Source organism: Lissotriton vulgaris, chromosome 10 (genome assembly GCF_964263255.1).
Source record: "Lissotriton vulgaris chromosome 10, aLisVul1.2, whole genome shotgun sequence".
Taxonomy (NCBI): domain Eukaryota; kingdom Metazoa; phylum Chordata; class Amphibia; order Caudata; family Salamandridae; genus Lissotriton; species Lissotriton vulgaris.
In genome coordinates, this window is record NC_141698.1 from 14,360,548 (window position 1) to 14,386,123 (window position 25,576).

The 25,576-nt window shown below is 51.1% G+C and overlaps 1 protein-coding gene across 3 annotated transcripts in view; it reads left to right on the forward strand.

Annotated features, from left to right (window-relative positions):
• The window catches only part of ABCD1 (ATP binding cassette subfamily D member 1), a 184,368-nt gene that overhangs the window by 30,402 nt on the left and 128,390 nt on the right, over positions 1-25,576 (forward strand). For all 3 annotated transcript variants that reach the window (XR_015300635.1, XR_015300636.1, XM_086940223.1), the window contains exons 2-4: positions 20,429-20,609; positions 22,104-22,246; positions 22,969-23,137. Coding sequence is in view for 1 of the 3 variants with exons in the window: in XM_086940223.1 (XP_086796349.1) it covers positions 20,429-20,609; positions 22,104-22,246; positions 22,969-23,137 (493 nt within the window). In the remaining 2 variants the exon portion in view is untranslated. The remainder of the gene's footprint in view (positions 1-20,428; positions 20,610-22,103; positions 22,247-22,968; positions 23,138-25,576) is intronic.

Genomic DNA, 25,576 nt, shown 5'->3' on the forward strand with positions numbered 1-25,576 from the left:
CTCTAGCAATTGGTCTTGACTTTTCAAGCTCTCGTGCTTGTGGCGGCATCCCCCTTGCAGGAGCGAGCAGCTGCGCACGTGCTAATTGAAAACAGATGGCTCTTGCGTGCCGCCGCTCGCTCCCACAAGGTGGATGCCAGCACAAGTGCTTGAAAACCGCTTTTTTGCATTTGCCTGCATTTCTCGCCGTTGCTCTTCTTTGTCCACAGCACTGCTTTCAGTTCTAATGTAAAGAGTATTCGAGGCGAGTGCAGCGCTTTAACCCAAAGCATGGTCGTGCAACTCTATTAATTAAAGGCGCTGTTTTCACTTTAAGCTTGCCTCTATCTGTTCAGAATCTGCTCCGCTTTCAGAGCTGGGCACAACACTTTAACACATGCACCTTTTCTTCAGCTTAACGCCGTGCAACTCCTCCCTTGTTGGTTGCTTCATGTTCCAGGGTTTGCTAGCACGCTGCAGCATAGCTCTGTATCTCTCCAGGCTGGATGTTTGCACAGGTATAAAGGTAAAACAATATCCCAAAAGGTATAAATGAAAAGGCAATTTATGTTGCATGCACAAGGCATTACATAGTTCAGAAAAAGGAGACACTTATTCAAATGATTTAAAAGTCAAAATTATTTTTTGTATTTTGGAATTCAAACAAGGAAGGGAAAATTCATATAGGAATAGTTATGTACAGCACACAATTAGACAATTCAAATGACAACCGATAGGGCTTGGTGCTCAATATGTACAAGTGATGTGTGGCAACGCAAGTGAGAGAGTGAACAGCGATGGACGGCGCAAGGTGAGCAAAGTGAAGTATTTACAGTGAGTAGCTCAACATGTGACACAGAATCAGTGACTTTATATTGCACAATTCGCAATTTCAATGGAGTCACAACAAGATACGCCTATAATTTGCGCTGTGGAGTCGACGACGTTTTGGTCCTTAACCAATGTGGACCCTCTTCAGGACAAGGTTGTCTAGTTTCGGGTGCTGTGGGGCGAAAGGGGAAAGGTTAGGGTGTCAGACAGAGGAGGGATGGGACAGTGGTGGAGGGAGGGAAGGGGTGGAGGGAAGGGAAGGCGAGCAGAGAGGAAAAGGAGTGGGGGGCGGAAGGAAGGGAAGTGTGGCCTGGGACGGAACGGGAACGAATGGGGCGGGAAGGGTATGATTAGGTGGCGGGGAGGGGGGGCGTAAGGTAAGTCAACCAAAATTATGACCCAAATTGTCTGGATGATCAAGTCCAAGGGGGCGGAGTGAGATGGATTCCCTTTAGCTAGTGGGCTTTTGCACAGACAACTGCGAGGTCATAGCCACACTGGAAGTTAAAGTTAGTTAAAAAGGGGTACAATCATAGGTGCACGGGAGCGGGGTAGAATAACCCTCGTCTGTGAGCCCCGGGGCAGGATATCATCATCAGGGAGCAGGGGCTCTGGACGTGATGAGAGATTGAACCGTGAACACCGTAGTCTGGAGTCAGGCACCCTGGCCTCTGCGCCACACCTCTCTCACCATGTGCGACACTGATCTGAGGTCCACACACTTGGGCTGCAGGAAGAGAGCAAAGGGCCCTGTACAAAAATGCTCCTGGTTCCCTTGATCTGAGTCCCAGGCTCTCACATAGCACACACCTACCCCACTCCTCTATGCAGTGTGCGAGCAGCAGTCCTGGATTCACATGGACTAGACCACTGGCCCTCAGATAGCACACACCTACCCCTCTCGCCGGTGCAGTCTGCGAACAGCAGTTCAGGATTCACATGCACTGGCCCCAGGTTCTCACACAGCACATAGTAACCCCTCTCCTCGGTGCAATCTGTGAACAGCAGTCTAGAATTCACATGCATTGGGCCCTGGCTCTCACATAGCACACACTTAGGCCCAGGTCAGGATTCACGTGCACTGGGTCCCTGGCTCTCACATAGCACACACACTTACCCCCTCCCTTTCAGGATTCACGTGCACTGGACCCCTGGCTCTCACATAGCACACACACTTACCTCCCCCCCCCCCCCCCCCCTTCCAGGATTCATGTGCACTTGGGCCCTGGCCCTCACATAGCGCACACACACACTTACCCCTAGGCCAGGATTCACGTGCACTGGGCCCCTGGCCCTCACATAGCACACACACACACACTTACCCCTAGGCCAGGATTCATGTGCACTGGGCCCCTGGCCCTCCCATAGCACACACACTCCCCCGCGCCCCCCCTTCCAGGATTCACGTGCACAAGGCCCCTGGTCCTCACATAGCACACACACTTACCCCCCTTCCAGGATTCACATGCAGCACTGGGCCCCTGGCCCTCGCATAGCGCACACATCCCCCCCCCCCCCCCCCTCACCCCGCCCCTTCCAGGATTCACATGCTCTGGGCCCCTGGCCCTTGCATAGCACATGCACACTTCCCCCCCCCCCCCTCACCCCGCCCCCCCCCCCTTCCAGGATTCACATGCACTGGGCCCCTGGCCCTCGCATAGCACACACACTCCCCCACCCCCCCGCCCCCCTTCCAGGATTCACGTGCACAAGGCCCATGGCACTCACATAGCATACACACTTACCCCCCTTCCAGGATTCACATGCACTGGGCCCCTGGCCCTCGCATAGCACACACAGTCCCCCCCCCCCCCCCCCCCCCCCCAGGATTCACATGCACTGGGCCCCTGGCCCTCACATAGCACACACACTTACCCCCCCTTCCAGGATTCACGTGCACTGGGCCCCTGGGCCTCACATAGCACACACACTTACCCCTTATCCAGGATTCACGTGCACTGGGCCCCTGGCCCTCACATAGCACACACACCCACTTACCCCTAGGCCAGGATTCACGTGCACTGGGCCCCTGGCCCTCACATAGCACACACTCCCCCCTGCGCGCCCCCCCCCCCCCCTTTCCAGGATTCACGTGCACTGGGCCCCTGGCCCTCACATAGCACACACACTTACCCCCCTTCCAGGATTCACATGCACTGGGCCCCTGGCCCTCGCATAGCACACATCTCCCCCCCCCCCCCCCGCCCCCCTTCCAGGATTCACGTGCACAAGGGCCCTGGCACTCATATAGCACACACACTTAACCCCCCCCCCCCCCCTCCAGGATTCACATGCACTGGGCCCCTGGCCCTCGCATAGCGCACACATTCCCCCCCCCCCTTCCCCCGCCCCTTCCAGGATTCACATGCACTGTTCCCTGGCCCTCAAATAGCACACACACTTACCCCCAGGCCAGGATTCTCTCAGACTGGGCCCCTGGCCCTCGCATAACGCACACATTCCCCCCCCCCCCTCCCCCGCCCCTTCCAGGATTCACATGCACTGGTCCCTGGCCCTCAAATAGCACACACACTTACTCCCCAAGCCAGGATTCTCTCAGACTGGGCCCCTGGCCCTCACACAGTCCCTCTGTGTGTGTGTTTGGCAGCTGTGCTTGAGTCCTGCCTGCTGTAGTTGAGGTTAGATTGCTAATGAGCCTGATTAACATTCTGCTCAGTGTCTGCATCCACCAGGCATTCTTCGCCCTGCTAGAGGCCCCTTCAAGGAAGCAAACATCAGTGCGCCCGGGGGGGTTCTGCTACTGAAGAAGGGGGTGCAAGCGCCCATCGTGTGGGAAGCGCTCTCACGGAGGCATCCCGTCCTCTGTCGCTGCCCACAAGCCCCCGTCCTCTTGTCTGGCCCCAGTGCGGAGGGTGGAGTCAGCCAGCTTGGTTTCCCCCATCTGAAAAGTGTTTTCTGGAGTAAATCTTTCCCTCAATAGCGGTGATAAACCTGCACGACGGCGGAGGAGCTTAGAAGGACCCCTTCCTTGAGTCCCGTGGCCTGGGAAGGGGGAATCGCCCAAGGAGATCCATAGAATGCGGCCTGACCGACACGTCCTCGCAGGGGACCCTCATAAGAGGGCGGGCCGCTTAGTGCCACAAGATGGCACACTGGACAGCCTAGTGTCCATGGACCCCTCTGGGTCAGGCGTGTCATTTCCGGCCGGGGTGGGGTGGTGTCATTTCGGGCCGGGGTGGTATATATGCCTCCCCCTTCCACCTGGCGGCCTATTTTGTCTTCACCCTGGCGCAGTTTCCCTCCCTACCGCTTACCCGGCGTTCTCAAGGTGTGGGGGGGGGGGGGGTGAGGTTCCCCTAATCCTCTTTATTTGTGTTGCAGGACGATCCAGAGGCAGAAAGGTACTCAGGGGTACCCTCTTCAGGAGCGCAAAGGGTGCTGAGTCCTAATATCCCCAGGAAGTCTGTGCGGTGGACCCTGGGGTGCGACGGCACCCCATCATTCCTACGGGAGGTTGGAAACCTGTACAACCGGGGGTCGCTTGAACGCTCCGCCCCTCGTGAAGGGGGGTGTGAGCAAGAGGGTGGACCAATGGTTCACCGGATGTGGGAGGGGGTATCCCCTCACCACAATTGCTTAGCACCGATTGGCTATGGCCACGATGCAAGTTGGCCCATCAGGTGGTAGGACGCGAGGGGCGGCTTGCCTTTAGATCGTCTGTAAGATAACCCACCATGTTGGCATAGTTGGTATGCTAATAAACCTGCAGCAATTTTTCCCATCAAAAGTTGTCTTGTCTGCTTATTTATGTGACCTGTATATTGATGCATGAGGGCTTGTGAGTGTGGCCGATATTGGCATTAAGCCAGGCACGTGTCTACTGCAAAGAGCGCACAAGGCCTTCAGAACCGGACCTCTAACGCCATGCTGGACATGTCCGCACAGAGCTAGACTGACCCCTAGATCACCAGCCCACTGACTGGCTTCAGTGTCCATGGAGCCGTGCCAGCCCACGTCTGGCCTTCCCTCCACCTGCCAGGGTTAAGGAAGGCAGTGGGGCCCGGGCAGTCCCACCCAAGGCAGCCTTGGTCAGGTGGCACACGGCCTTACTGTCCTCTTGAAGGTTGCCCCTGTAGTGTAGTATCTGGGTAAGATGGTCCTATGGCCACTCTACCCTCATGTGCCTACTGCACTGCATCCTCTCTCTTAACGATAACACTCGCCTCTTCCCTGCCAGGCTGTACCTCTGCTTTGAGACAACAGCACTGCCCTCACCTCTGACGGAGAGGGCCCTCTGAGAGCCTTGCCCACCTCCCTCTCAGACCGTGCCCTCCACCTTGGGGTGACAGCACTGTGCTGCCCTCGTCTGTGTGCCCTCTGAGACCACTGCCCTTGTGTTTGGCGGAGGGTGCCCTCTGAGAGCACTGCCCTCGTGTTTGGCGGAGGTTGCCCTTTGAGAGTGTTGCCCTAGTCTCTGTGCCCTCTGAGAGCATTGCCCTCGTGTCTGGCGGAGAGTGCCCTCTGAGAGCGCTGCCCTCGTGTTTGGTGGAGAGTGCCCTCTGAGAGCGCTGCCCTCGTGTCTGGCGGAGATTGCCCTCTGAGAGCATTGCCCTCGTGTTTGGTGGAGAGTGCCCTCTGAGAGCGCTGCCCTCGTGTCTGGCGGAGATTGCCCTCTGAGAGCGCTGCCCTCTTCTCTGTGCCCTCTGAGAGCACTGCCCTTGTGTTTGGCGGAGGGTGCCCTCGGAGAGTGTTGCCCTTGTCTCTGTGCCCTCGGAGAGCGCTGCCCTCTTCTCTGTGCCTTCTGAGAGCTATGCCCTCGTGTCTGGCGGAGATTGCCCTCTGAGAGCGCTGCCCTCATGTTTGGCGGAGGGTTCCCTCTGAGAGTGTTGCCCTTGTCTCTGTGCCCTCTGAGACCGCTGCCCTCGTGTCTGGCGGAGAGTGCCCTTTGAGAGTGCTGCCCTCGTCTGTGCCCTCTGAGAGCGCCCTCTACCTTGATAGAAGGACGATGGCCACCAGATTTTGAAAGCCATGACTCGGATGGGCCACAAATCCTGCAGTGCGACTGGTGCAGCCAGTGTCGGGGAATAGGATGACTCTCTGCCTTGGCACTGACCCCAGGCCCTGCCTTCCCCCTAGAAGCCTGCCTTCCTTCCCAGAAGCCTGCCTTCCTCTCTGCCCCTCACTGGCAGAGCGCCCCAGTGTCTAGGGACCGGGCGTGGAGAGCCCGATGCTACAAGGGGACGACCTGCAGTACCCTCCGAGGCCCTCCGAGGCCTCCTCCCTGCACCAGGCTGCGGCTTGGGTAGCTTCCAAGTGAGGCAAAGGGCAATGAAGCCCTCTAACCCCAGGCTCCTGTGCCTGAAGTTACATTCGGAGCACGAAGGGACCCCTCCCGCACTGGCCTCCTGAAATGAGATTCTCTTGTTTGTTTTACCGAGGGGAAAGCGCCAGTTGATTTATGTATTGGTCGCAGCGCCATAGAATAACCCTTACTGAGTCGTGGTGTAAGATGCTACCAGGGTGGATTGGTGTCTTGCGCCCCCAGAGGGAAAGTAGGCACTATACAGGTGCTTCAGCCCATGTGCGCTCTCGCATGCAAAGAATGCGGTTTCCTTCTGTGTTTACATCCTAGAAACATACATGAAAAATCGATCCTTACTTAAAATGATCGATTATTCGTTTGTTTCCTGCCGGACGACCCTCGCATTGTCCTCAGGGTGTTCTGCGTGCCTCCTCCCCCTGAGTGCAGCCTGCTCCAAGCCACGTCTGCCTGCTTGTGTCTCTGCCACACACACACATACACGACACCTTCTTTCACATCCCAGCCACGCACCGGAACAGGAATTCATGTCCTCTAGCCTGGGCACTGGAATCATGCCAGTTTGCAATTGCGGTGTTTTCTGCATATTTATGGAGTGGACGCATTTGACACACAATCCCACTTCCTTGCTGCCCTTTATGCTGACCGGCATGTACAGCAGCAACGAATGACCTCCACTTCGGTCCCCTGGCGTAACGAAACTTGAGGGGGCCCCCTGCAAGCTCAATCAGGAGCTCTCTGGCCAGCGTACTGTGCTGAGGGAGCCCCCTGCACAACGGGGCCTGCGCCACTTGCTTCAGCGCGTCTTTGCCCCAGCTGTTTTCATGGTCCCTAGGTCTGTTTCCACAGTTCGCCTCGATCTTCCTTGGCACATCTCTCTGCCTTTGGTCTTCTGGGGTCCAGCTGGCAGCTGCCATTGTGATGGAGTCTTTCTGGTTGCAGATGGTTTGCATCCAGAAAATGCACAAGCTTTTTTATTTTTGTAAACCTTTAATAATTTGTGCACAATAAACAAAAGACTCAGTTCCGTCAATTTGGCAATTGCAATAACCAATAGTTTCCAAAAATCATACAGCACAGTAAAAAAAAAAAAAAGATAGCAGGCAAGGTATATTGTATGTCAAATTGTTATCTGCTTCCACCAACCACACGCTCATGATCCCCCCCCCCCCCCCGCCCCAGGACCAATTGCAAAGGTGCCCTGGAAATAACAAATGGGCTCACTCCTCATTGCCTCAGTGTGCAGTGCTCGATTCCCTCTACCACCACCATTCCCGCTCCTGTGCGGCTAAACATCAGAGCTGGTCTCTCTCGGTTCCTGGTGCACCCCTTAAGTCGTTGTAGCGTCCCCAACCTTAGTCGTCCTATAGGTCTTATGCAACACCCAAAAGTTCTTAGGTCTACTGCTAACTGTTCGCTGCAACGTTCACACCTCAACCCTTCTCTGAGGCCGAATCTGCTCAAGCTCTCTGGAGTATAGTGAACTTTATTTAGATATTTAAAATAGATCAGATCAGACAATGTCTTCCATTTGGGGAAATGAGTTTTGTGCTGCTGCAGCAGTACGCTCACATTGTGTCGTCTATGTCTGTCTAGGTTTCTGCCATACTAAACAGAATTTAGTGAAGTACTTCTCTCTATAGGACATGGTCAGTTCATATATTTTAGACACTATTCGTGTCATTCGTCAGTTTTAATGACGTAGGACAAGGCAGTCCACTCTTGCGGTTCCATTAAGTCCCCTCCCAAAATCTGTAACAACGCGTGCCGTGTTCTGTGAAATTGGAATTTAGTAAGAAGGGTGGGCGCTACGTCCCCAGTCCCAAAGTCCTCCTAGCTTCTTGCTGTGCCTCCTTCAAACAAGGTCCCTATTGCCTGGCCATCTACTGAGTTGAGCACTCGTGTAACTCCCCCATCCTTACACTGGGGCAGCCAGTGGCACCAGTACAGGGGAGTAAGCAGAGAATACAGAATGGCTCCCGCTTGTAACTTTAGAAGGTGGTGCCAAGCATGTGTTGTCGCATTGACTGAGTCGAGTAAATAGCAGGAGCAGATAATGGATGAGGGGAGGCTACAACCCTCTCTATGCGCAAGTGGGGGTTATCTTGCGAGCCATGCATCCAGTGGTAAGCATCTGCACTTTGTGCTGCCCTATAGTATGAATCCAAATCGGGCGCCCCCATTCCCCCAATATGATACGGTGGGGTAAGTATTTGCCATTTGATCCGCGCCGGTTTGCCAGCCCAAGCAAATTTAATAATCAATGCTGAGAGCCTCCTAAAGAATGCGCCTGGAAGTACTAACTGGATATTAGAAAAGAGGAACAGAAAATGAGGCAGTATCACCATTTTCATTATAGAAATTCTGCCCATCAGTAACAATGGTAGTCAAATCCAACCTTCGACCTCATTTTCCAATTTGCTAATCGCTACTCCGTAGTTCTCCCTAAATAAGACACTGAGTCAGTGTGTACCAGGATACCTAGGTATCTCACCGATTCTGTCGACCACTGCAACGGGTAGTCTGGTTTGAACGGTGTCATGGCCGGGGTAAGGGGAAATATGATAGACTTCAGCCAGTTTACGTGAAGTCCAGACACTACATCAAAGCAAACCACCTCACGCAGAACAGGGGAAAGGTTACGCTCCGGATAACAAATGTATAGGAGCGTTTTGCCTGCGTAGGTAGAGACGATCAGTTTGTATGCTGGGAATCTAATACCCTCATATATATGGTATTCTCGGAGCGCACAGGCTAATGGTTCTGCCACCAGAGCATACAGTAACAGAGACAGCGGGCAGCCCTGCCGCTTGCCTCTAGCAATATGTATAGCATCAGTCACCTGATTACCATTTTGATCCACGCTGTGGGTCCACTGTACAATACTCAGACAATGCAGCATAAAAGTTGGGATTATCAACCATCAAGCCGTATATATTAACTATAAGTAGGCCCATTCCATTTCCTCTACGAGATATCGCTTTTCGTCCATCCCTGTCAGTGTCTTATGGTTTGAGTTTGAGAGTGCCCTTGGGGTTCATCCATGTAAGCACTCCTCGCGCATGCGTGGTAAAACCTGCTACGTGTATATTTCCTTGCAATCCCCTGCTGCGAAGCATGGGGCTATTAAGGGAGAGGTGTGTCTCTTGCAGTAGTGCAATGTCTACTTCTTGTCTCGTCAAGTAGGCAAGGACCTTACGTAGCTTCCTGTGGTCATTAAGACCCCTAACATTCCATGTGAGTGCTCGAAGCCTACCATGTATTGCAACACTATTGGACCTACTGTGGGCTCTCATGTGGTAGTGTGCTGGCTATCCAACTGTGCCTGCCATTTGGAATATACAAATTGTGCAATCGACATGCATGAAAGGGTATTGCCCAGAAAAATTGTCAGGGTGTCTGAGTCTCCATCCCCTCCCGCCCCCACCCACGCCAGGCTAAGCCCAACTGTGCCTTGGCGAGTTATCATAAACATTCCCCTTGTTCTAGCTAAAAGTTCAGCAATTGAAAACTACTTAACATTAAACCAAAAGATCTCCCTCCCGCCCCCCCCCCCGAGCAATTCCCCAGTTGCGTGCTTCACTCGTGGGTGGATGTTGCTCACCTAGCGAGGTAGAACCTCTAAACCAGATTAGGTATTCTCTCTCCTCACCATCAAACAAAGGTAGTGCATCTGCAAAAAGAGAATCTCCACCCCCGAAGTTCGTATCTATTAAGTCAAAAAACATCGTAACGTAACCCCCCACTAAGAGTTGACCCTAAGCTGCTAATACGATATCTCAATTGATCCCGTATTGCCCTCTATTTATCAATAACTCAGTCAATCATGTTCATTCGTTGCGACCCCATGCATGTTCATGTTTGGCCTCCCCGAACCACCCCAGATGTAGCGTTCTTATCTGCAGTTAGAGTAGTCCTGTTCGTCTAATCGTCCACCTTCCGCTCCCTCCAAAGAGCCTCGGTCCGGGCTGCAACGCTGTTCTTTAGACCATTCCTTCCGGACTTTCTGTAGGACTTTTTGATCAGTGAAGATACGCGAATGGCCCTGACTATTGACATGGAGTCTAGCCGGGTTCAGCATGGCGTAGTCTATCTTTTGCTCCCTTAATTGCTGCTTCACTGGAGCAAACTGTCTGCACACCTCTTGCCCTCTGATTGTGAAGTCTGAGTACAAAGAGATAATGGATCCCTCATACTGCAATGTCTGTTTCTCCCTGGCCACTTTCAATGCCGAATCCCTATTGCGGTAGTTCAGCAACTTCGCGATTATCGGTCTTGGGGGAGCAGCAGAGGTTGGGTGAGAGCGGTATGCCCTCTTCTTCACGAATATGGGAGAACTTATGGCTACAGAGTAGTGTTACTAATAATTTCTCAACAATGTTTCCATGTTTCCAGTCTGGGTCGACTCCGGAAGGCCCGTGATCCTTAGGTTATTGCAACAGTAATGCACCTCCAGGTCCTCTGTCTTATCCTGTAAAACCTGCATCACTCTTCCCTGTTGTTTATGTTCGGTGTCCATCGTTGTCAGTGCTTTCTCTACCTCCATGACCCAGCACTCCGTCATATCCAACCTTTCTACATGCTTGTCCATTCTCTCTGACATTCTGTCCATCCAGTATATGAGGGAGTCCATCTTCGTGCCCAGAACAGAGAGACTGATCTGCAGGCCTTTTTCCATTGCAGCTAGCATGGTGCTTATGTCCCCATCTCCCTCCTCCTGGGGCAGTTCCTGCACAGTGGCCCATCGTCCGTAGCAGTGTCCCGCACCTTAGTTTTCCTTTGATCGAATGTCCGTTTATGCTGAGTCTTATCCACTCTGCCCATCTCGACAGGTCCGTAGCAATAATTTAGCTCCATATACGCCAAGCACCCAACCCGGCAATCACTGCCACGCAGCCCGCTCCTGGGAATATTCAGTGGGTCCTCCAACAATCACAGCACTAAGTGGCGACCAGAACAGGATCCTAGCTCAGTGGACCTACAGTCGTGTCTCCTCTTAGAGCAGCCACCGCAGGTCACCAAACCAAAGACTCCACTTAAGTGCTCACCTCTCTTCACCCTCGCAGGGAGTTAGGCCTGCCTCGACCTGTCAGGGGTAGAAACCCTGCTGCAAAGGATACCTTCTGTTAGTCGCCGCTGCAGGTGATATCTCCCTGTTGCTTACTCTGGGTATAAAACTTCCCACAATCACTCCTTGTATGGTGGCGCACAGCAGGGGAAACAGTGCAGCTCAAATTCAGTGGTCCCCACCTGGTGGTGCAATCAGAGGCAGCTCTGCAGTTAACATCGCCCAACGCCACCATAGAGCGCACCAGCCCGCATATCATCACACAAGATGGCGTCGCCGCCTTGCAGGCTCTCCCCAGTCTCTGTTTGGAAAGCAGGTCCCCTCCGGGTGTTCATTCTCCCATTCTTGTCACCAGTAACTGCAGGGAATAGCACGGTGCTCCACGCTTCCTCAAGGTAAACACCGCCATCAGACAGCGGTTGTTCTAGCTTGCAGTAGCAACCAGGCTAGATAGCAGGAGTCCCACGCACCCTCAGGCTCCCAGATGGCAGGCCTCGCCCATCACACCACACAAAGCTCGGAGGCCTGTTGTTCAGCTCCCTGCTCCCAGGAAACGCCGGCAGTCCTTTCTCTTCTGGATGGCGCCTCGGGGGATCGCAGCAGGCGTGCCGTGTCGCCTTGTTGTCGCTTTAAAGTGCTTCGGCCCTCGCTGGATCCCGGTGGTAGATGCTAGTCAGCTTCCCCGTTCAGCAAGTCTGGGCCTCTCGCACTCTCCTAGCCCCGCGAGCCAAGGGCTGCTCCACTCGCCTCTCTATTCAAAGGACCAGGGCACCTCGCAGCCGTCGCCAGCGCCGGCCGGGCCCTCGGCTGCCACTACGATCCCAGGAGCGCTGTAGATAGTGCAGCTGCAGGGCACTGGGCCGCCTCACTTTGTCACGCCAGCACGGGGATCGCGGCCTTATGCAGGTCTTTCACCGGCAGAGGTAGTACAGTGATCGGAGGCAGCTCCTTGCACTCCCGAGCCTCACCAGAACCGGGATTGGCTCTAGTCAAGCCGTATCGATCATGCAGATGCCGGATAATTAATGGATTATGCAATGGCAACGCTGAGCTTTCTGCTCAAGCGGCCATCTTTGTCGCGAGCAAGCTCCGCCCCCAAAAATGCACAAGATTCTTCCCAGGTTACTGGTGTGGAAGGCTGACAGTTTGTCTCTCATCTGCCAGAATTCTGATCCACCCAAAAGTGTTGGCAGAATGAAGGTCTGATAAAGCTGCAGTTGTTGTTGGTGTTACACACTTTGTTCAGCATCTATCTTGAAAGCATTCCTGCCCTCGTTAACTTTACTCTTGATGTCACTGCATGCCCCTCCATCATGTCTGATTGTACTGTCTAGTTAGGTGAACTCTTCTGTCATGGCTAGGTTCCCCATCCCCCTTGACTGGTGAAGGGTTTAGGATGTTGAGTGATGTGACTTCTGGTTTCTTGGTGTTGATCTTCAAGCCCACTCGCTTGGCATAGATGATTAGGTGAGACTTCTTTTCATGCATAAACTTTTGTTGGTGGGAGAGCAAGGGTAGGTCCACTGCATAGTCCAGGTCCTCCGTTTAGAGAATAAGGTCCATCTGATGCCTCTGGCTCGTTCTACACTTGTGTGTCGTATCACCCAGTCTGACCAGGTTGAAGAGCAACGCTGACAGCCTGCATCCCTGCCTCACACCAGTCTTGACTTTGAAGCTTAATTTACTATCCCCCTCCCTACAAGTAAAAGTATCCTAGAAGCTTGTGATCTGCCTGCTTCGGGACACGCCAGAGGCTCTTGGGACACGCCAGAGGCTCCCGGTACTCCATATAGGTTGTCAGTATATGCCAAAATCTGTGACGGCGATCCACCGAGGAGACCTAATCCTCCATCTGCTGCATATTCTGGAGATTTAAAAGAAACAAAAATCAAGCTCAAATAGATCAGAAGGTAACTAAAAATACAGAAACACTTGTTGCAGCACCGTTGAAGGTTTTTTGCAAAGGTTGACTAGTTATCTTTTTATTGCTGTATTTGGGTGTTAAACTGGCACTGATGAGGTGAAACCTTTGCCAAAATAGTATTAGCGTTTGTAAGAATGAGAAAATAATGAAGAAATAGCATCAAAAAATGTATTGCTATGCTGTACAATTTGCTGTTCTTAGCACATAATCAGTTTTGTTCTTCATCACTTCCTTACATCCGGTCCGATGTGTCACTGAGTATGATGCACAGATTCATTCATTCCCAATAGGATTGATATTTCTAGGCTGAAACATGTCCTCTGTCTTTCTAGATGAATAGTATTAAGCTGAAAGCAGATCTTTATGGCCGCACCACACACACACATTAGGTAATTATATTAAACTTAGAATCTTTGTATCTTTCTAAGCATTCTGAGCTACCTTGTTTTTTAAATCTAACTTGTTCTAAGCTGATTCAAATGTTTTAACACATTTTTCACTGTATGTGTCTTTAATTTTGCCCTGTAGATGCTAATTGTATTCTTCATGTTTACAAGCAAGCTTTCTTTTTCGTATGGAAGAGTACCACAGCAACGATGTATGGGGTTTGTTTGAAGAGTTATGTTGTGACCATGTATTATAAGGAATGAATTACACCGTGTGGACCTGTCATACATTATAAGGATATTTCAAATCACCTCAGCGTTTTATGTCTTTATAAAGGAACTCTTTCTTCCGACACGTTCCTGGGTATGGTCAAAGAACCCCTCAGTGACTTACAAATGTCCTTCTAATGTACTGCATTGTGTACTTTATCCCATATATAATACTTGAGAAATTGCAATCCTTGTTTAAAATCACGTCTCTAATTTCCTTATTACTGGCAACTTGTCATGTCGCTAGTTACTTTTAATAAATAAATGAGGTAACTTATTACCGTGGAGTTCTGATAACTTCTATCCCTGCCTGTTGCCAAACACCTGCATGGCCCTGCTTCCACTTGTCCCACGCCGGAAGACCCTGTTGGGTAGTTGTGCGCTTTATAAGTCTATAAATAAATAAATACTGCTGCCAGCATCCGAGGGGAAAGACATGTCACAGAAAATAATTAAAGTGGCACTTTAAAAAAACAAAAATGAAATGGGGCTTTTCCTTCTGTTCTTATTTTTTTACATGATTAGTGATTTTCCAAAATGTACCCTCTGCCTCTTGCGAGTCAATGTGCTGCAGTACGTAGGGGCACTATTCCTTCCTCTGTGCCACCTCACCCGTGGGTGGGGGGGGGGTAGTCTGAGAAGAATGGGGCCCTCACTGTGAAAAGCACTCCACTCCACCATAGTGCAGAAAAGCAGCAGGTGGTGGTGGGGGTTCAATACCAGCTCTCCCACTCACACCCGCTTCACTTCACATACATATCAGTCATGCCTCCCCAGTTGAGTCTGCTGGTGATCAGGGCGCAAGTGACAGTCTTTCTTTGTTTGAAGGGGATCCATTTGAAGGCTTTTACCGCGGAGGCAGAGGGTGTGGAGGCAGGAGGATGAGACTGCTTTGATCAGGCGCTCCATTTTGAGCTCTGAGTCTGGGATGATTCCCAGGTTGCGTGCATGGTCCGTGGGGGTGGGCGGGTTTACGAGGGTGGGGCACCAGGTGTCGTTCCAGGCGTCTCGGATTGGGCCCATGATGAAGTACTTCCGTCTTGTTGTTGGTTGTTGCTGTTTAGTCGTAGGCAGCTGTTTTTCATCCATTTGGCGACTGCTTCCATCCCTTCTCGAAAGTTGTCTGGCGGTGTATCCAACAGAAAAAAAACAGTACATGTTGGGGGGGCGGGGTTGTAAAACACACACATACATGCTTGTAGACTGCTGAAAGAAGAATAAAGTAGTTCACTAAATATGAGCAGTGGAAGGATACAAGTCAGCCAATCAAAAGGATGGAAATGAGGCTATACTCCATATGTGGGACAAACACAAGAAGAGTAAGGCATACCATTGCTTGCTAAGCAAGGAAATGGGTGACAACCTAGCCAGTGGGAATCAGTGGGTGGTCTCTAAGCCCACTATAATTATTTGTAGGCAAAAGGCTTCTGTGGACCATACCACACATCTAAAAGCGATCTGGTATAAGAGACCTAAAAAGCAGGAGCTATAACATTGCAACCGGGATCTTTAAGCTTTTGGGAGATAGGTTCTCTTCATAGTCTGAAAGAAGCAATTCAAAGGTGAGCTGGGAGAATCTTTTTCAGTGTCCAGGCTGCATACAAGTTTTGTCTTTTCAGGTTTTTTCAGGCTTTTTATGGCCTTTTTGATTCCGTATAGATTGATAGATTGAAGGTTTATTAGCCTTGATCCATAGGTGTTAGCTGCATGACCCTCCGAGATTCTGGATCACTTCCCCATGCAGATTGAACATATGTACAGGTACTGCGTGCTGTGCATGTTTTACATACGTTGCGGGTACTCTCAAGCAGGGGTAGTATCTTGTAGCAAAAAACAACTATTTTCGTTGTACGTTCTTGATTGGGTCATCATGCAGGTTGCGAAGACTTTCTGTAACAATGAAAGAAATTGTTATTGTAAAGATTATATCTTTGGCCATTTATATATCTTCGGACTGGGAGGTTTGCTGTATGGTTACCTTAACTGTATTTTATGGTGTGCTGCACTCTGAACTTTTAAATTGCTCTTAACTAATACCCAGCCTTGCCTAATGAAACTAGTGCAATCAATCAAGCAATGTTTCTCTATATGCGTTCCCCAATTTTTGAACACCTGTCCCCCCCCCCCCTGCCCCGCCCCTCTCCTTTCACATATCTCCATAGAACTTGCTTTTTTAACTAGAATGTCTGCACAAGCACAGATGTAGCTGGATTCAGCACACCCTAACAGCCTCTTGCCAGCACAGTTCTATTTTTTTCCCTCCTGGATAAGGCACCTTGGGTAACTCCTTTGAGTAGTCCCACTTAACGGTCTTGCTCGTGTTACGGTTGGTGGCATTCTTTTCTATAGTCACAAAACAATATTGGCATGAGAAGATATGCGACACGCTAAGTCTTCTACTCATTAGGAGAGAAGGATTGGATTTTCTATTTGCTCCTTGCTTGGCAAGGGCCAAACTTAGAGATGGACTTTATATATATATATACTTTTCATTTCCAATCTTTATTTCGGCCATTTGGCCATAAAAGATACACAATACACATATATATATATATAGTACTGGATTCACATCATGTGCTTCTTTTGTTTACTTTTTCACATCACTGGTCCTCCTGGCATATGTCTCGGTCTTATCCATGCACACACACTCTGCTTTCACTTACTTTTTAACTTATGCGTTAACTAGGTTGCCCTGGTCACACTTGTAATATGTTATCTACTTACCATTGTGTATGTATAACATCTAATACTTTGCCCTACATGTGTTTTATTGATATGTATATATCATTTGCAGTCCTGAAAAAGTCAAAAGGATGAAACGTGTCGGCTGCTCTTTTTGTGGAATGTGCTTCAAGATGTGTGACGTACACCAAGAATAATAAACTACACTTAAAGATGAAAACCCCGTGGATTACACTTGCCTTTTCTATTTTAGAGTATCTACTTGACATGATTTGGCATTACGTATGGACTACTAAAGTCTGCTTCGGTACTTATTGTTATATATGCATACAAGTACACATTCAGCATTTAGAATACGCTTTTTCAGCTAGTGCGACTGGTTTCTAGTATCAGAGGATTATATGGCAAATGCAAACCTAGAATTCTGCACAATATGAATCTGCAGTAAAATGCCATCGTTTCTGGAGCTATGACCAATAAATGTGCTCCCAGAATGGATAAATCTAGTGGTGGTTTAGTCTCTTGAGGTTCTGCGTTAGCGCTAGTGGAGCTTTGTTTTCTAGAGTTGCCTCGTATGGATGCCATCGTTTCTGGAGCGATGACCAATAAATGTACTCCCAGAATGGATACATCTAGTGGTGGTTTAGTCTCTTGAGGTTCTGCTTTAGCGCTAGTGGAACTTTGTTTTCTAGAGTTGCCTCGTATGGATGCCATCGTTTCTGGAGCGATGACCAATAAATGTACTCCCAGAATGGATACATCTAGTGGTGGTTTAGTCTCTTGAGGCTCTGCTGTAGCGCTAGTGGAACTGTTTTCTAGAGTTGCCTCGTATGGATGCCATTAAAAACAACAAATGTGATCATCAGCCAGTTTCAACTTGGATACCTTACTGCTTTAAAGCGGAGCAGTGGCACACTCGAATTCCAACAGGGGTTTGCCTGTTTCCTTAGCTTGCAAGTGATGTGTTTTTTGGGGGGTCTTCAAGTCAGGTAGAGCTCCCTCGCACCTAATCACCTCACCTTGCCTATAGAGTCGCACATTTCATTCTAGCTCTCAGCAGCAAATCCTAGGTAACTCTGCCCTATCCCTACTCCATCTCGGACTCCACCGCCCTAATCAAAACACTTCGACTCTCACCCTTGTCCTGGTCAATCAATGTATTGGCATGCTCTGTAGTGTTAGAGCTGCTGAATGTGTTCTATCCTGGATTCAAGCTGGTAGGGGTGTGCCTCGTATAGACCTGCAGCAGTTCTCTTACCATGTCAGCCTGTTGGTTGTATTGTACTCTGTAGCTTCTGTTCCCACGCCCTTGCTTGGTGTCCGTGCTGCAGCATACTTTGAGTTAAGTAGTTTAAACCTAATTCCCAGCTTTGCAGTTGGTCAGTCATGCAGGAAGGTCAATAAGGTATCTATGAAGTGTTGCAGACTCGCCAGGGTTTCCAGTCCATCCGTTTTCATTTTTGCTGTTCTTGGGAGTTGCATTTTAGGTGATCCATTTGGTGACCTCCCAGTGAGTTCCAGGATCATCCCAGGGATGGCTGCACAAAAGAAGGCCGATTGTCAGCTCTGCTGGGGAGTATCACATCATTTGAATTTGATAATGCGTATTGGGTATACTGGGGGAGCTTGAGTCTGTCGTAGAAATCCTTTTTCTAATTTCAAGTCCTCTCTTCCATTCAGCATCTGCCATATCTTGGTTCAGATCTTGTACTCTGCTAATTCTCAGATGATCAGACTCTTCTTAGGTCTCGTGTATTAGACACTGCTGTGTTGTGAGGCATATTGTGGACTTAACAAAAACATACAGGTGTTTAGAGCCCACCAATTGCTTACTATGGGTCCCCCAGCACTCTGTGTTACTCCTTTGTCAGTTTGCCTCTTCCCACCCCTTCTATGTTGTTCTCGCCCTTGTGTACTCCCCACTCTTTGCTTCCTTGCCCTCGTGCTTCTCCCCTGCCCACTTCACGTTCCCCTCTACCAGTTGCCTCTCCTCTCCAACCGGGCCATTCTCTTACCTGTTGTTTCTCCTTCCCACACCCATATTCCTGCCTTGTTGCCTGCTTGACTATGTGCTTCTCCCCACGCACACTTCATGGTACACTCACCCGTTACTTATCCTCTATATACCCAGGCCCATGTGTTGCTTGCGTCCCCATCCCACTTGAAACCTCCCTCCCCCACTTACTCCAACTTTCAGATCAGACGCAGGAGCTGCCTGAGATAATTGCTTGTTTCTTATCAGTGTCGCCTCCCCCACCCCCCCTGTACAGAGATCTGGGCATAAATGTATTGTTTTTTTGCTCGCCATTCCAGTCTGGACCCAGGTCCTTCCTGGACCGGAAACAAGCATCCTAGGACTGCTTTCGTGCTTCCAGCCCTCATCAGCCAGGATAGCTTGACTCCAGTGGCATGGAAAGCACGGGACCCACGTCTGGGCATACCTGTCCCACTCGGGGTGACAATTGCAAAAAGAACAATTGATGGACCATTCCCATTGGGCGCAGGATCCAGACTGATTTGCATATGGCTGGGTCCAAACTGGAATGACAATGTTAGCAAAAAAAAACCGATGGGTTTAGGCCCAGATCTCTGTACTAGGGTGAACGTATGACATTGTTTTGCATTCTGTCCATCCATTGCTGTTTTTGCATTTGTCACCACGAGTAGGACGGGTATGCACAGACGTGGGTCCCGTGCTCTCCATGCCACTGAAGTCAAGCTATCCTGGCTGATGAGGGCTGAAAACCCGAAACCGGTCCAAGGATGCTCGTTTCCGGTTCAGGGAGGACCTGTCCTGGCAGTTCATTCTGGAATGTTCCCATTGGGTGCAGGGTCAAGACTGATTTGCATATGGCTGGGTCCAAACTGGAATGGCATGGTGAGCCAAAAAAACGATGGATTTAGGCCCAGATCTCTGTCCTGGGGTGAATGTATGACATTGTTCTGCATTCTGTCCATCAATTGTTCTTTTAGCTACAGTAGCTAAAGCTCATTAAAGGCCACTCATGTCTTAAGGGGGTGGTCTCCTCGTGCGGTTTTAGTAAATGGCTACATTGTGATGCTTAACCATTTCTTGACCGGACGATGAGCAAGCTTCTGGTTAAAAAAAAAAAAAAAAAGTTGAGCATTAGCAATCAACATTTTACCCTAACCGTTGGGGGACAAACAAACATTTATAGCAGGTAGGCACAGCGCAACTCTACAGAGTGCATCTTTTTGTCCCAGCCCCCCCCCCCCCTCACCTCAGAAACCTGCAAGCACTTCTCCTTTCATTCCTCTTTATTTTCTTTAATTGTTATGTAGCGCGAATGAAGGTTTCTAAGCACTTTACATGAGTACTAGTTCTGTTACAGAAATCTGCCCAGTGGGTGATAATGTGCTGCATGGCTAAACACTTCTAAGTTCCCAAAGGCGCGACCTATTGGCTATGCCAATGCTTGTTTGTTCGGTCAACGATCGGTCTTTGGGGCAAGCGATAAACCTAACGCATCACTTTGCGACAAAGCCTTGATTTACCACTTGAGAGAGACAATCTAGCTCTGCCCCTGTGTTGCTATGCCTGCTTACCCTTAGTAGAAGAGCCAGGCTGCTGAGAACACTTGTCATCTCCTTAGAAAGTACTTTTGCCTTAAAGAGAGCTGAACATTGTGTGAATGGGGCGGGGGGAGGTGCATGCCCCCGCGCCTAGTGACCTTTTGAAATTCACAACTGACTCCTAAGAATGTGTATTGTGACTCTCCATCACCAGGACTTTATTATGAACCTGTTCTTCGTTGTGTTGCTTAGATATTTCACACATAACGTACATTAATTTTAAACTTTGTACTTTTAACTAGTGAAAAATGAAGGGGATGGGGAGGAGGGTTGGGTTCCCTTATTAGGGACCCCCAGAGCTGCACATTCTAGATCAGTTTTTGTGCACTGTTCCCTGAGACCTTGGTGTGTCTGCCTGTTATGTCTACATAGATCTCATGTAATGCTCTTCTTGTCCCTATCGCCTTGTACAGGTGGAGCTGTCGCTGCTGCAGCAGTGTTACCGGGACCTGGCCTCCCAGATTAACTTGATCCTGTTGCGGCGCCTGTGGTACGTCATGCTGGAACAGTTCCTGATGAAGTACGTCTGGAGCGCCTCCGGTCTGGTCATGGTGGCCGTCCCCATCATCAGCGCCACCGGTTACTCTGAGAGCGGTAAGCCCTGCTGTGGAGTGTGCCTGCTGTGGTGTGAGCTGAAGGGGGTAGCTATAGGCCCTAGTGGGCTCCATTCATGGCCGTTACACGACACCCCGTCTCTTCTAGAGAGACCCATTGTGCTGTGTGTGGTATACAACGTTTAGCACGCATTTTTTACAACGCACTACCATTACAACGCAGGCATTACCACGCATACCATTACAACGCATTGCGCTGGGGGGTGCTCTAGGATAGGGAATAAGTTTAATTTTATATCCAACACCTTCCCTAGTGTCCACGGGGACTGGAGTTGGAATATAAAATTATACTTCCCGCCATCCAGCACCTCAAAGCGCTATGTGTTGTAACCGTATTCGTTGTAAATACCGCGTTGTAAAGGTATGCGTGCTAACGTCATACATCTGCTGTGTGTTTGGGTCCATTCTCTTCCCTGCATGATGAGGGCACTGTTAGCAGTTCTTGGTCAGGGTGGGGCTTCATTCATGGCCATCACACAGCAACCCATCCTGCCTTTACGGGACAGAGCCCGCCTTGCTGTTTTGTCCTCCTCCCTGCCTGCTGAGGGCACTGTTAGCAGTTCTAGGTCATAGTGGGACTGTATTCATGGCCACCACACCACACGCTGCCTCTACTGGACAGAGCCCGCCTTGCTGTTTTGTCCTCCTCCCTGCCTGCTGAGGGCACTGTTAGCAGTTCTAGGTCCTAGTGGGACTGTATTCATGGCCACCACACCACACGCTGCCTCTACTGGACAGAGCCTGCTGTGCTGTTGTCCTCCTCCCTGCCTGCTGAGGGCACTGTTAGCAGTTCTAGGTCCTAGTGGGACTGTATTCATGGCCACCACACCACACGCTGCCTCTACTGGACAGAGCCTGCTGTGCTGTTGTCCTCCTCCCTGCCTGCTGAGGGCACTGTTAGCAGTTCTAGGTCCTAGTGGGACTGTATTCATGGCCACCACACCACCCGCTGCCTCTACTGGACAGAGCCTGCTGTGCTGTTGTCCTCCTCCCTTCCTGCTGAGGGCACTGTTAGCAGTTCTAGGTCATAGTGGGACTGTATTCATGGCCACCACACCACCCGCTGCCTCTACTGGACAGAGCCTGCTGTGCTGTTGTCCTCCTCCCTGCCTGCTGAGGGCACTGTTAGCAGTTCTAGGTCAGAGTGGGATGTATTCATGGCCACCACACCACACCCTGCCTGTACTGGTCAGAGCCCACCTTGCTGTTCTGTTCTCCTCTCTGCCTGTTGAGGGCACTGTTAGCAGTTCTAGATCAGAGTGGGGCTGTATTCCAGGATGTGAGGTGCAGTCTGAAGCATAGATATCCTTTCATGGGATATGTGTGTGTGGTTAGATGTATGTTCTTTGTTATGCCCACCTCTGATGGCACACACGCTTGCCTCACTCATGGGCATGCAGTATTACTCTCATGCCCAGTGCTAATGCCTGGTGGGCATTAATTGATCTCCGCTTGCCCACTCTTGTCCACACAGACTCGGAGGATGTGAAGCAAGCCGCCCTGCAGATGAAGGAAGAGGAGCTGGTGAGCGAGCGCACCGAAGCCTTCACCACTGCCCGCAACCTGCTGACTGCCGGCGCCGACGCGATTGAGCGGGTTATGTCGTCCTACAAGGAGGTGAGAGGTTCCTGTGCATCTGCTCTGGTGCTGACCTCATCAGTTATGATGGCTCTTGGCTGGGGACATCCAGTACTGGGAGCAGTTTATCCTCATGTAGGACTTCAAATCATGGGGCAGTCCAAGACCTTGGGGGGTGGGTGGGGGGGGGGGGGGATACCCAGCCGTTCCAGGACTGAGGGGGGTGGGAGGGGCAGACCGGTGGGTCCAGGCTGGGGGCTGATACCTACATTTCTTTCTCACGGGTCCATTGGGTCCGATTAAAGGAGGCCACATACCTTCCTTAGCTACTCACTAGGATATACAGGGGGAAGTTGCTGAGTCTATAGCTTTTCATCATACAAGGTATTTGCCTCCAATTAAAGCCTGAAAAGGTTGTCTGCTGTTCATGCTCGAGTGCCCATTATTGGTTCCTGCTAAAATCCATTTAATACAAAATTAAATGATTTAGATTTCTGTTGACCACATTTATGTACGGCGCTGTACGCGGCACTAGTCTGCTCGCTGTTCATAGTCTGTCTATGGGGGTGAAGAGGGGGTTAGTGTCATTTCACTGCAGGGCATTAGTAAAGCATGGATTCCCTCAGAGCAGCTCGCTTGAGCGCAGCACAGGGCTGGCCTGTAGGCAGGCAGCTATCCAGGTGGGACAGGAGATGTTTTGGGGAAAGGGGTGTCTGCAGTCTCTGCTTGTGATGTTTTATGACACTGAGCTCTGTGCCTAGGTGACTGAGCTGGCAGGATACACGGCGCGGGTGCACGAGATGTTCCAGGTCTTTGAGGACGTGCAGAAGGGGGTGTTCAAGCGGCCTGGGGACCCAATGGCAATACTCCCTGAGGAAAAAGGTGTCCTGAAGCATGGGATCCGAATAGAAGGAGCCTTGGAGATCAAAGGTGAGGCTCTGGTGGGCATGAGTCAAGTACCAGGTGGCTCTTTGGTTCTTCTAGCTTCTCTCTACCCTAAGGTGGGCTGCCCTGGGGGTAGAAAGGCCTCCAACAGGGAGCTCTTCTCTAATTCACGAGCATCACTTGTCTGCTGTAGCAATGCATGTCCCAAGCCTGTGGCTCAGAGACATGTCCACGGAAGAGAGTGATGGTCACTGCTAGATACGTCACCGTTTAGTCTTTACCTCAGTAGAGGCCTCGGCACACACAGAGGAGGCATCAGATGCTTCAGCAATCTGAGGTGTCTACACACACCGAGGAGCCATCATAGGTGTCATCACACTTTGGCCTTTACAGAAGCATCATCACACTGAGGCCTTTGCAGAGGCATCCTCACACTGAGGCCTTTGCAGAGGTAAAGGCGTCGTCTCACACAGGCGGCGTCAAAGGCGTCGTCTCACACAGGCGGGATCAAAGGCGTCGTCTCACACAGGCGGCGTCAAAGGCGTCGTCTCACACAGGCGGCGTCAAAGGCGTCGTCTCACACAGGCGGCGTCAAAGGCGTCTGCACACACACAGGCGGCGTCAAAGGTGTCTGCACACACAGGCGGCATCAAAGATGTCGGCACACACACAGGCGGCATCAAAGATGTCGGCACACACAGGCGGCATCAAAGGTGTCGGCACACACACAGGCGGCATCAAAGGTGTCTGCACACACAGGCGGCATCAAAGATGTCGGCACACACACAGGCGGCATCAAAGATGTCGGCACACACACAGGCGGCATCAAAGGTGTCTGCACACACACAGGCGGCATCAAAGGTGTCTGCACACACAGGCAGCATCAAAGGTGTCGGCACACACACACACAGGCGGCATCAAAGGCGTCTGCACACACACAGTAGGCATCAAAAGCGTCTGCACACACACACCGGTGGCGTTAATGGCATTGGCACACACAGGCGGTGTCAAAGGCGTCTGCACACACACACAGGCTGCATCAAAGATGTCGGCACACACACAGGCGGCATCAAAGGTGTCTGCACACACAGGCGGCATCAAAGGTGTCGGCACACACACACACAGGCGGCATCAAAGGTGTCTGCACACACAGGCTGCATCAAAGATGTCGGCACACACACAGGCGGCATCAAAGGTGTCTGCACACACAGGCGGCATCAAAGGTGTCGGCACACAGACAGGCAGCATCAAAGGTGTCGGCACACACACACACACAGGCGGCATCAAAGGCGTCTGCACACACACAGTAGGCATCAAAAGCGTCTGCACACACACACCGGTGGCGTTAATGGCATTGGCACACACAGGCGGTGTCAAAGGCGTCTGCACACACACACAGGCTGCATCAAAGATGTCGGCACACACACAGGCGGCATCAAAGGTGTCTGCACACACAGGCGGCATCAAAGGTGTCGGCACACACACACACAGGCGGCATCAAAGGCGTCTGCACACACACAGTAGGCATCAAAAGCGTCTGCACACACACACCGGTGGCGTTAATGGCATTGGCACACACAGGCGGTGTCAAAGGCGTCTGCACACACACACAGGCTGCACCAAAGATGTCGGCACACACACAGGCGGCATCAAAGGTGTCTGCACACACAGGCGGCATCAAAGGTGTCGGCACACAGACAGGCAGCATCAAAGGTGTCGGCACACACACACACACAGGCGGCATCAAAGGCGTCTGCACACACACAGTAGGCATCAAAAGCGTCTGCACACACACACACACCGGTGGCGTTAATGGCATTGGCACACACAGGCGGTGTCAAAGGCGTCTGCACACACACACAGGCTGCACCAAAGATGTCGGCACACACACAGGCGGCATCAAAGGTGTCTGCACACACAGGCGGCATCAAAGGTGTCGGCACACAGACAGGCAGCATCAAAGGTGTCGGCACACACACACACAGGCGGCATCAAAGGCGTCTGCACACACACAGTAGGCATCAAAAGCGTCTGCACACACACACCGGTGGCGTTAATGGCATTGGCACACACAGGCGGTGTCAAAGGCGTCTGCACACACACACAGGCTGCATCAAAGATGTCGGCACACACACAGGCGGCATCAAAGGTGTCGGCACACACACAGGCGGCATCAAAGGTGTCGGCACACAGACAGGCAGCATCAAAGGTGTCGGCACACACACACACAGGCGGCATCAAAGGCGTCTGCACACACACAGTAGGCATCAAAAGCGTCTGCACACACCGGTGGCGTTAATGGCATTGGCACACACAGGCGGTGTCAAAGGCGTCTGCACACACACACAGGCTGCACCAAAGATGTCGGCACACACACAGGCGGCATCAAAGGTGTCTGCACACACAGGCGGCATCAAAGGTGTCGGCACACAGACAGGCAGCATCAAAGGTGTCGGCACACACACACACAGGCGGCATCAAAGG